This window comes from Scatophagus argus, chromosome 15, assembly GCF_020382885.2.
Source record: "Scatophagus argus isolate fScaArg1 chromosome 15, fScaArg1.pri, whole genome shotgun sequence".
Lineage (NCBI taxonomy): Eukaryota > Metazoa > Chordata > Actinopteri > Scatophagidae > Scatophagus > Scatophagus argus.
The window spans coordinates 21,981,681-21,994,728 of NC_058507.1; the positions used below are offsets into that span (position 1 = coordinate 21,981,681).

Here is a 13,048-nt window from a genome sequence, read left to right on the forward strand (position 1 = left end):
TTTATTCTTGTTGTTTTTAATGTTTTTAATGATAATCCAAATTATATACAAATAATGTCCAAGCAGTCAAAATGACTGCCACGGTCGTTCTAGTAGTTGCAGAATTCTGGTAGACCGAGTGTTAAAGAATTTCCTTGGATTCATTACAGTCATGGTGTGAATGAAGTCATGTGCTTTCACTGTGTAAAAGCATTTCACCTAGACAAGTCTTCACTGGCGAAAAACACTGATCCAGCATGTGTTCAAAAATTGGATGAAAGGCTGTGCAGAAATTTACAGATCATACAAAAAGCAAGTCTCATAAGTTCGCAGTTACTACACATAGTCAAAAAGCAAATCCGATTAATTCTCAGCTCTCTAGTGCATTGGCAGCATCACAGCAAAAGGCAAGGACATGCTTGATGAAGATCACAAGCTGCGTGCAATTCCTCGGCAGACAAGGCCTGGCTCTCAGACGCAATGAATCTGAGGAAGGAAATCTTTCACAGTTACTCAGGTTGAGATCAGATGATGACTCTATGCTGTTCAAGTGGCTTAATTCACATTCTCATGATTACACAAACCCCAAAATCCAAAATGAGATGTTGAGCATAATGGGAAACCACATTGTCAGAGATATAGCCACTGAAATCAGATCACAGCCACAGTTGCAATACTCCATCATTATTGATGGAACACAGGACATTATTGGGACCGAACAGGAATCAATCTGTCTTTGCCACATTGACCATGACCTAATTCCTCTTGAAGTATTTGTTGGTTTATAAGAAGTGTCGCTTACAACTCGAAAAAACCTAGCAAATGTAGCCAAAGACGTGCTGCTTCGTCTCAATTTGTCTCTCGATGGGCTCCAGGGACAGACATATGATAGAGCAGCAAATGTGTCTGGAAAATATGCTGGTGCCCAGGCCTATCTTACACAAGTACAAGTTCAAGACCATCTTCTGCAACATTGCCACATATGAACATGGATCATTTACCACACTGCAGCCACTGTGCCTAACAGTATGAGGCAGTGTTGCTCAGTTTGGAGGAGATGGCTTCAACCAGTGGCTCCAGCTACAAAGCAACTATGAAGGCAAATGGACTGCTTGACAGATGCCAGAAAGGGAACACAGTGCTGGGACTCCATCTTGCTTTGGAAGTTCTTCAGGAAACGAAATGCGTCAACAAGTCATTACAAACGCGAACTATCACAGTTGCTGGTATGCAGGTTGCAGTAGATTATGTCAAGACAGCTTTGAAAAGAACAGAGCAAGTTTCCAACAGGTCTTTGACAGTGCAACAGAGCTGGTCACCTCACTGAGCATCAGCCCAATTGAAATGCATCGCATCCGCAGGCCACTGAAACACCTAGCTGGTGAAGCTGCAGCACATGCCCCAGCAGCTTCTGTTGATTACTTCAGAAGGGAGTTCTTCAAGATGCTTGACACAGCAGATGTGCAAGCCAGAGAGTGGTTTCATCAAACAAGCCTTGAAGTTCTTCAGAAGTTGGAGAATGTGCTTGCAACTGGAAAAGGTGATTACAAATAAAACTTAATACTTGACTACTTGAATAATGGACATTTTTTTCAATTTCTTTCCACCTGTGATGTCAGTTTGTCCTGCCCATCACTGGGTGGTGCTATGTAAATGGGGTCTGTTTATCATATAGTGCATAAATAAGTGTAAAATTGGTGATACTGAGTTGGAGTTGGAGTGACGTTGACTAACAAAGTGAAAGACAGAATCAGAACCTGCACAGTAGAACAGAATTGTTCTACTGTGCAGAACCCTCAAACTCACAGTTACCCATTGACTGAAGCAGGACATACAGAAAACAACAACTTCCTACTTTGAGTGTCTGGCATTGTGGTATAATTTCTATGTAAGTTGTGATGAGCTAAAGCTATAGTATGCAATGCCATATGATAGCATGAAGTAGTCATGTTATGTTTTCATTAAGACTGAAAGAAAAGCAAGATACAGCTGTATTAAAAAGATACAACTGGTTAAGGGCCTGTAAGCTACGGAAGGTAAAACTGTGTAACTGTGAAACTGTTTTATATTAGTGAAACACTGTCTGTGGTGGCCATACACTGCCAATGTAATGTCATTATTAATACTGCGAGCTTGAAAAGAACATTTATTGTAATCTTGCATAAAACTATTATTTTTTAAAAAATGGCACAGAAAGAGGCCTGGAAATAATGGTGTCTAGTGCCAGCTGAAACTTAGGCCGGAACTGAAAGGCAGCCCAGAGAGGAGAACTATTGTTCTTACTGTGCTTAAGAAGCAAATAAATAAAGACAAACAGGTGCAAGATAAGGCCAGTGGAAAGTCCCCAGTAAACCTAGGGCAAGCTGACCTAATGGTGTAAAAAGTCACCAACCAATCCAGGACGAAAAGAGAAAGCTAATGGTGTAAGAAACAAAGATGGCAAAGGGATGAATAATAGGCGTGGAAAGGTGTATTTAATCTGATCTCATAATGAGATTTACAATCCCTATCTTAGATTCTAACGTGTGCTTGCTTTAATGACATATTGTAAAAAAAGGTATCATAAACAGGTTGTATTCTGGAAGATACTTGGTTGGTACTACTCCTGGCAGCATGTTCCCAAAGTGATCTCAATGAAAAATCATGTAACATTCTTGTGCAGTGCAGTGAAACTGTTAAAGTCCCTGTAACAGTGCAGATAAGGTGCCGACAGCAAAAGACTGCATGCAAACAGATAAATACCACTTCAAATGAGGTAATTCCTAAATTCTTCGCCGGTGTAATAACTAACTGGATCGATTTCACCAATTTTACTAATTTTTTCGAGGAACCGAGCCTTTGGAACAGAGTCCAGCTTGTCTCGGTACGATCTCTCTCTCTCTCTCTCTCTCTCGCAGCACCGTATCTATCACAAAGTGATGTAAACAAAAAACTTTTTCCTGCAAAAACGGTAATAGAGTTTTACTAAGACCGTGTGGCAGAGTTCAGGAGGGAAGTAAAAAATAAATGACAGTTGCTGACAACGCCACCTGGAGGAGAGGTGCCTCAACCCCAGGAAATACACACAGGCACACAGGTACAGGTCACACACAGAGCAAGGGACGGGTACAAGGAACAATTTTTATTAAATCACAAAAAGAGAAAAAAAACAAGCACACAATAAAATTTGATCATAAGTACTAACGTGTTGCCTATCACAAATAAGGTACGTTGGGGCCCTGCAAAGTCAAAACCAAGAGCCAACAGGGCTGTGGAGTACTGAGGGTGGGAAGGAAAAAAAGAAAAGGGAGCAACCTACACACCGTGACACTACAATCCAATAAAATAAGGATGTGAAGACAAAACCCAGCACCAGGAAATGGGGACCACCGCCACCACCAGGCCACAGCTCCTGTACAGCAAAAGCAAAGAGAAATTAATCACAGGGACCCAACAACATGGCAACCTAAAATACACAGACACTCACACACTCCAATAAACAAACAAAGGAAAAAAATAAAAAGGAAAGAAAAACACAATAACTATACCTACTTTACTAAATTCAACCCAGAAACAATGCAAAGAAATATAAATACACACATACAGAAGTTGAACCTAAATTTACACAATAAATCAAAATAACAAATAATCCAGAAGAACAAAACTAAAAAATAAAGCACAAAACGACTTCGCGTCCTGAGCGACTTTGCGTCCAGAACAGTGGCGCAACCAGAACAGCAGCGCAACCAGAACAGCAGCACCTACCCAGTGCACCGATAAGAAGGGGAGGGAAGGGAAGCCACGCTAACGTTGGGTGAGCCACTCCCATCACAACCACTGTTGCAGATCAAAAAGAGAACAGCGTCAGCACAGGGAGATCCAGCTAGCACAATATTGCAACAACCTACCGTGCCAACACCGCAGGTGGACCCAGGCAAGAGGACACGACAGCCCCACCGCATACACGCTGCCACAACGCACGCTGCAAAACAAATGACAGCCGCTGTGACTGCAGTGTACCTGGCGCACAGACAGAACGGACAAAACACATACCTGGACACCAGAGCACCACGGCACCCACGTCCACCACAGCTACTGCTGCAGGCTACCGCCGCACAAGGAGGAAGAAGAGAGAGAGAGCGCAGCCACCTGCCAGCTTAAATAGCTGCGGGGCCGCCCCACAATCAGTGCACTGGAACCGTGGGACAGTGCCATATAGTGGCGGGGAGAAAATAACTCACCTGGCCACACAATGCAAACCAAGCACCAGGTACCAGTTTTCCAAAGACAATTGTGCACCTGGTCTCGACTGACTATGTACTGTTTGTAAACTGTACTGCTTCTTTGCATGTTGCTTACCTCATGGCTACTTTTCATTGATTAACTGCAACAGTATACATATTGATTATATGTTGAAATGTTCCTGTAGTCTGTTTTTTTGTGGACAAACAAAAAGTGGTTTAGGAACATAACACTGCAGTATATGTAGAAAACTTACCATGACTCTGGATCATCATCATCATCATGATCATCATCAAAGTTCTCGGTATTAACCTCATCTGGTAGAATAGAACTAAATAGTCTTTAATGTCATTGTATATATACAACAAAACTGAAAGCAATCCTCATTAGTGTCACGAGTGAAAAAAGAAAAAAAAGTATTTTATAAAAACTCCTTAAAAATAAAAGCATGAAATAAATAACTAGGCTAATAGGAACAAGTGAAACACATAAAAATCACACACATACATTTCACATTCTGCTATAACTGACTGCACGAGCACTGTGTACTGAGCCTAACTACTTGCCGCAGCAGCCCAGGTTTAATTGAAATTGAACCCTGGTCCTGCATGTCATTCTCTCTCTCTTCCCCTTTCCCTGTCCTTTTTTGGCTGTGTCTATCAAATAAAGAGGTGGTAAACTCATTGCTCCACAGAAAGGAATTTTGCATTCACACAGAGGAGGTTTTTTTGACATAAATGAAGACGTGAGGCTTGAACTTTTGTACCTTTATTTTTGTAACTTAAAGGGAGGTTGTTAAGTAAGTCAGAAAATGGAACAAAAAAGTGAACCCCCAGAGTTGGCTTGTAAAGTAAAAAGGCCTCAACTAGGGAACTCTAAACTATGGGAAACTTCAAGATGGCCTGGCAGCAGGTGAGTGCATGTAGTCTTCCAGAGTTTGATTCCAAGTGTTCAATGTGGTGTGGCAGTGTTTCAAAAACTGAGTCAAAGGGAGCCCAGAGCAGACTGGGCAGGTAAGTCAACCCGAAAGCAGAAGAGACAAAGGTTAGCATACATGAAAAAATCCTCCAGAAACTTCCAAAAAATGTATGGAGCCTGATGTGATATCACTAGGAAGTAGAGGATCATCTGGTGAAGATGGTGAGGCAGGACTGGTCTTTAAATGCAGCAGGAGCAGCATGGAGATGATTGGCCAGATCAGGAGCAGATGTGTTGGATAATAGGAGAGCAGATAAGACACGTCCCCACGCAGCTCTGGATAGGGTCCAAGTATCAAACACACACACACACGGCCACAGGAAGAACAGAGGAAAAGGAAAAGCCACAGAAAGGTCTGTGTTCTTTTGTGTTTTTTTTTTCTCACATTGAACATTGACAATGGCAACTCCCACTCCCTAAGACCCTAAGATTCATTATCCAGTCAATTTGAAACTCACAGGACAATTGCACACATGTCCTATGTGGACTATATATATGCCATTTTCCTCGTGTTTGTCCACTTTGATTCTGATGAAGACACAGTAGTTTCGAAATGTAATACTACTACTCAGTGTGCTCCAGCCACTTTTGTTTTCTACAAATCAGTATGGCAAATGCCAGTATTTCAAATGATGAACGCAATCTGAGCTCTGAATGAATCATAATGTATCAGTGAGCTACAGTCATGTAGGCAAAGCAAAATAAGAGGGTAAAAACAGTGTCCATGATCAAAACACTTTCAAAAAAGCGGCTAAGAATTTGTTTAATATGAGGCATTTTTTAGGCTGTCATTTTACTGTCATATTTAATACATTGAACACCTGTATTCCTTGGTTGTATTTACTGCTTGGAGTTGGATGTAAATTTCATTTACAAGTCAATAATGCTAATTAGCTGCAGTAATTTTCAGCTCAAGTCAGTTAATCAACCCTAAACCTAAACTCAGTTATGACTTATTATGAAAGCCCTGGTCTTAAATCAACTTAAATTAACAGCACTCGCCTGCCCTTTTATTACGCCAGTACAATTGAGGATTTAGTCAGGAATAGACATGAGCCAAAAGAGAAAATCAAACTCCCAATCAGTCAAGAGCCTGATCATAGTGGAGGGGATCACAGTATTAGGTTGACAAACAAAATCAATCAGACTGAAGAGGAACAGTCACAATTGCTGGAAGAGAAATTGACAAAGTGAAAACAAGTTGAAGTGATCAGTTTAAAAGAAAATGAAAAATAAATGAGGAAAAAATAGATAGCACAGGAATTGATAGCACAGAATGAACAAAATTCTGTGTTTCTTCTGTCACAGTCTTTGTGCTGAGGTCGCTGTGTCCTGAAACCATTACTCCTCTCTAGTCACTGCTTGTATCTGGTTATCTTGGTTTGGTAAAATGTACACTGATGTAAAGTGTAGTCAGCTGAAGCACAAATATATTTATCTGTTGTAACTTGCTGTGTTCTCACATTAACCTGTTTAATGCTTCATGTTCCTTCAGGCACATTTTATTCCTGCTGTGTATTTAGCTCAGCTGCATATGGCACAGGGGCGGCACGGTGGTGCAGTGGTTAGCGCTGTTGCCTCATAGCAAGAGGGTTCCAGGTTCGAATCCTGGTCTGGGCCCTTCTATATGGAGTTTGCATGTTCTCCCTGTGCCTGTGTGGGTTTTCTCCGGGTACTCTGGCTCCCTCCCACAATACCAGAAACATGCACATTAGGTTAATTGGCTACTCTACATTGCCCCTATATGTTTGTACACTGAAAAAAGTGATACTTTGGATTAACTTAAAAAAATTGATGTAATTTGTTACACCTAATTGTATTAGTTTCTCTCAAATTAAATTTATGACTTGGTTGACACCATACAGTTTGATTTAATATCAACCAAAAATATTAATTCTACCAAAGACAAAATTTACATTCACTCAAAGTGAAAATATTAGTTATTCTAATGACCACACAGCAGTTTTTCACTTAGCTCTGACTCAATAATTTTACTTTGGTTAAACTTAATATTTACTACTACATCAAAGTATACTTTTACTTCAGATAAAACTAATTAAATTGATGTAATTTTGTTACATGCAATTTCATTAAGTTCTCTCAAGTTAAAATCTGTAATTCAGTACTGTAAACTATTATTTTACTTTCAATCAATATGTTTTCTTTAGTCACAAGTCAAAATGTCACTTAATGCAGGTCATTCCATTCCATTAGATAATGTTTTTGTTTAGTTTTACTTTGGTTAACTTGCAATAAATTAAGACAGAAAATATCTTCAAAATAACTTTATTATTTTCTATACCGCTTATCCGTCAGCGTCGCGGGGGAGCTGGAGCCTATCCCAGCTGACTACGGGCGAGAGGCGGGGTTCACCCTGGACTGGTCAGCAGTCAATCGTAGGGCCAACACACAAAGACAAACAACCACACACTCTCACACTCACACCTAGGGGCAATTTAGAGTAGCCAATTAATCTAATGTGCATGTTTTTGGTATTGTGGGAGGAAGCCGGAGTACCCGGAGAAAACCCACGCAGGCACAGGGAGAACATGCAAACTCCACATAGAAGGACCCAGACCGGGATTCAAATCTGGAACCCTCTTGCTATGAGGCGACAGTGCTAACCACTGCACCACCGTGCCACCCATAACATGCATCACATATAAAATAAAAATAAATACAGTAAAATAAAATAAAAGCCTCCAATTACTGACTTTTTATTGTTTTTCTTTTCCTTCTGTAACAACATTTTGTACCCTTAACCACATGTGAAACAAATCACAGCACTTTTTTACATAAAGATCTTGTGTACAAATAGAATTTTTCATCAATCTTATATCTTGAGCTTGGAACTCAGACTGAACACTCTGCGTATCATTGTCTTTGGTTCTATCTCCATGAATATTTTCTGCAGTGCATCAAAAGTGTGCTTTAACTCACGTGGACAGCTCAGGTTTAGAGCATAGATGAGGCCAAATAACAGGGCACAAGCATGTGTGAGTGGCAACTCACTGAGGGCTTCCACACCATCGATAACAATCCCAATGTCACATCGGGGATGGAGAGGATCCTCCACCTCCGTCATGACAAAAACTGCCATGGTACACCTCTTCAGCTCTTGTTCATCCTTCTGACCAACCTGATAAAAGAGATGGCAGATCAGTATCTGATTTAACAATTTAAAAACCTAGACAGACTATTCTCCCAATCAAATATAAAAATAAAACATACACACAAACATGTTCATTATAAGACCACTGCAGGACAGAGTACTCCACACTACTTACCAGATACTCCTTGAAGAGTTTGTCCACGTCTTCCCCAAGGAATACAATAAGGGCCTTCAAGAGAGACTCTCGTTTCAAAATCATCTCATGGCTCTGTCGGTGTGAGAATACATCTAATTTTGCAACTTAACTTTAAATGATGAACATTAATTACACAATGCACATACATAAATGACCACTTAAACTAATTGTGATTTACAAAAGCTTTCAGAAAACCAGTTAAATGGGCTGTCAAACACACAAGACTACAACTACAAAACAAGAATCATAAGGACGATAAATAAAAACACAGCTTTATTGCCCTTTATGTGATATAAACTCAAATGATGTATTGCGTTACCTGATCAAGAACTTTTAGTATGTCCCGAGTCTTCTCTCTGACAACTCCTCCCTTGTTTCTGATGATCTCAATCAGCTTACAGTACTGCTTGTCCAAGGAAGCCATGAATCACGGTTGAAGTGGAGCAGTTGTTCTGCACTGCTCTTCAAAAAAAATCAAAGGAGTACAAGAAAATGTTATTACATTACTTATGGCACAACTACGGGGTGTATGCAATCTTATATTTGACATCAGGGGCCATTATATGCACTTTGACTGTTCAATTTATGCTCAATAGGCTCAATTTCTTAGTAGATAGGACCAACAGTCCACAATCAGTTCACTTTACAGTACACACAGTACACTTTAGGAAATGAACCATAAATATTTGTTCTCCTGAAAAACACAAACTGTTTCACTGTTTTTCAGATGCTGTGCTATATGTTGAAAATAGTGTTTTAAATTTTAATGCTGATTGCTATTGCATACAAAACATTTAAATGTGGCCACTTCCCTTTGTGAGGATGGCTGATGATATCTTGACAAGTGGGTCAAACGTGCCTTCCAAGTCTTCCAAGGTATAAGAACAGTTTAAGTCTTTAAGTCATATGTGTCAAACTCACGGCCCGCGGGCCACATCCGGCCCGGCGTACAATTATATCCGGCCCGTGAAATCATTTTATTAATCTACTATAATGGCCCGGCTATATGAAACGCTGATAACTCTCAAACTACAGATCCCATAATTCAGCGCTTCAGCTGCCTTGCCGCCGCAAGACTTCCTGGAAACGTTCTGCCTGACGAGCGCAGCCACTTTTAAAACTATACAGTATAATACTGACAAACAACTCGTCGGCCAGTTGAGAAACTGAGCTTCTATCGTTGAATTTTTTTTTTTTTTGAATTTTTCTACGTTACATGAAGGCTGTACGGAGGGAAGCAGGGTGACGTTTCTGTTGCTGTGGGTTTCGCGGATGCTAATCCCTCACAATAGAGAACAAGAGACAAACAAACAACAAACAACAAGAGAAAAGTTGACTCTGAAAACAGAGCCTTTCAAAACCGATGGGAGGTTGAGTATATGTTTACTGACATTGCAGGTAAACCCGTGTGTCTTCTTTGTGGAGCTAATGTGGCCGTAATTAAGGAATATAATGTAAAACGGCACTACGAGACAAAACATCAGGATAAGCTAAAAAACCTGAATGCAGAGCAGAAGATGCAGAAAGTCGAAGAGTTAAAGAAGAATATGAAGATCCAGCAGATGTTTTTCACCAGAGCAAAATCCCAAAGTGAAGCTGCTGTGAAAGCAAGTTTTATAGTGGCAGAGGAGATCGCCAAATCAGGCCGACCATTTACTGAGGGAGAGTTTCTGAAGAGCTGCATGATGAAGGTGTGCGACGTCTTGTGTCCAGACAAAAAGCAGATGTTCGCAAATGTAAGCCTGAGTAGAAATACGGTTGCTGATTGGGTTTGTGAGATTGCCACTGATTTGAGAACACAGTTGAGTGAAAAAAGCAGAGACTTTGTTGCATACTCTCTTGCTGTGGATGAAAGCACAGACATGACGGACACTGCACAGCTGGCGATCTTCCTCCGTGGAGTGGACTCTAATTTGCACGTTACAGAAGAAATATTGGACATTAAATCGATGCATGGAACAGCAACGGGAAAAGACATTTTTGAAAACGTGTGTCAAAGTATAACCGACATGAAATTGCCCTGGGACAAACTTGTTGGACTTACTACGGATGGAGCACCGGCAATGTGTGGTGAAAAAAGTGGACTAGTGGGAAGGATGCGAGTAAAGATGCAGGAGAACTGTGTTGGTGAGCTAACTGCATATCACTGCATTATTCACCAAGAATCGCTGTGTGGTAAAGTCTTAAAAATGGAGCATGTGATGAACACTGTAACGCAGACCATAAACTTTATCCGAGCCAAGGGATTAAATCACCGGCAATTTCAATCTTTTCTGTGCGAAATAGATTTGGATTTTGCCGAGATTCCTTATCATACAGAGGTACGTTGGCTGAGTCGGAGAAAAGTTCTCAACAGAGTTTTCGAGCTCATTAAAGAAATCTGTCAGTTCATGGACAGTAAAGGAAAAGACTCCACAGTTTTGCGGGACGAAAAATGGAAATGTGAATTGGCGTTTCTGGCTGACATAACAGCTCATCTCAATGTCTTAAACCTGCAGCTCCAGGGACGTGACCGCATGATCACTGACATGTATGATGCAGTGAAGGCATTTCAAGTGAAGCTGCTCTTGTGGGAGACACAAATGCACCAGTGCAACTTGCCTCACTTTCCCCGTTGCCAAGTAATGATGAACCACGTCGGCACAGCAGCATCCCCAAATGCGCACTTTGCTGATAAACTGAGTGCACTGCGCACTGAGTTCGCACGGCGCTTTGGTGACTTTGAAGCACAAAAAAATAACTTCGAGCTGCTTCGCAACCCATTTGCCGTCGACGTGGAAACTGCACCTGTACAGATGCAGATGGAGCTGATTGAACTGCAGTGTAATGAGACACTAAAGGTAAAGTATGACACTGCAGGGCCCGCACAGTTTTTTCGCTCCATTCCTGAAGCAATGCCCCAGCTCCGTCGACATGTGGCTCGAACCTTGTGCATGTTTGGTAGCACATATCTATGTGAGAAGCTGTTCTCAGTGATGAAGCTTAACAAAACAGTACACAGAAGTCGTCTCACTGATGAACACCTGCAGTCCATCCTGAGAATCTCTGCAACACAGGACCTCACACCAAACCTGAATGAAATTGTTGCCAACAAAAGATGCCGAGCATCCAGCTCTGACAAAATGGCATAAGCTGAAAAAAAAAAAAAAAAAACTGAATGAAAACTGAAAAAAAAATAAACTGAATGTTTTAATTTGTTGTTATTTTAACTTTTGGTGAAAAGCACAAATTTTATTTATATTTGCATTTTTTCATTTTCATGAATGCATTTTGAATTTGTATAGTTTTGACAGGAGCAAAGTATTTTAAGTTATTAATGTTTAAGTTTGTTTATTCTGGAATAATATTCCTGTCTGATTTTAATTCATATTTGTGTTAAAAAAAAGTCAAGTTTTAGTGTATTCAATAAATGTTTATCCTGTTTGGCCCACGACCAAAGGTGTGGTTTGAGTTTTGGCCCTCTGTACAATTGAGTTTGACACCCCTGCTTTAAGTTTTTAAGTCTTAAGGACTAGGAAAGAAAGAAAAAGAACAACTTACCCATTTACCACTTAATTCAATTGACAAAATGCTGCATGGACATTTGCATTTATTTTATAGAAACAGTTGTTTGCTGTCAGTTAAGTATTCAGCAGGAAAGCAGTTTCTTTTAAAGGGAGTATTTATCAGTTTCAATTTCTTATCTATCTTTCTCTCTATATATATAATATATTTTTAATCATACTTATAATGGAATGAAATAACTTATTATATTTATGCTTTTTTCTATTTTTTTATTTTTGGGTCACACTTTCCTCCTCCACTCTAGCGGTAGAACTAACTAGCGATAGCGCTAGCTAACAATGCCAACAATGCCTGCAGTAATGGGCGTTTTGGTCGATAAACTGAGTTTTACCTTGTTCTCCTCCCAGTCAGTGCGATTGCAAACTCCCTCCTGCTTCCATAGGAAATGTGCAGACACCAACCAGAACATGCCCCAACATGCTAGCTCAAGCATTACAGAAATACAAGGTGTATCATACCAAATCATCCTACTTTTTACTTATGAGACAGAAAAATAATATCAGCAACAATATTGTCGTTGCAATACCAATCACTGAGTGATAAATTATGATATGACAAATAACCTGGTTCAGCTACAGGCGGGAAAAATACACTGTCATGTGTAAACCATATACAGACACTAAAACTGCTGTCCAACCAGACACTAACGACAAACATGTATATAAAACACACTTTGTGTTTAATTCAATTCAATTCAATTCAATTCAATTCAGTTTATTTTTATAGCGCCAATTCACAACAAAAGTTATCTCATGACACTTTCCAATTTGAGCAGGTCTAGACCAAACTCTTTAATTAAATTGTAAATAGAGAGAGCCCAACATTCCCCCTTGAGCAAGCACTTGGCGACAGTGGCGAGGAAAAACTGCCTTTTAGAAGGCAGAAACCTCGGAGCAGACCCCGACTCAAGACGGGTGGCCATCTGCCTTGACCGGTTGGGTTGAGAGAGAGAGAGAGAGAGAGAGAGAGAGAGCGAGTGCAGGAGAGCGAGAGAGAGA

The 13,048-nt window shown here is 40.4% G+C and overlaps 1 protein-coding gene across 1 annotated transcript; it reads left to right on the forward strand.

Moving 5' to 3' along the window:
- Positions 1-9,308: 9,308 nt before the first annotated feature.
- LOC124072254 (general transcription factor II-I repeat domain-containing protein 2-like) lies at positions 9,309-11,863 on the forward strand. The gene is made up of 2 exons (XM_046413501.1): positions 9,309-9,362; positions 9,779-11,863. Exons 1-2 carry the CDS (start codon positions 9,309-9,311, stop codon positions 11,615-11,617), a joined length of 1,893 nt encoding a protein of 630 aa, XP_046269457.1. The 3' UTR covers positions 11,618-11,863.
- The last annotated feature ends 1,185 nt before the right edge of the window (positions 11,864-13,048 follow it).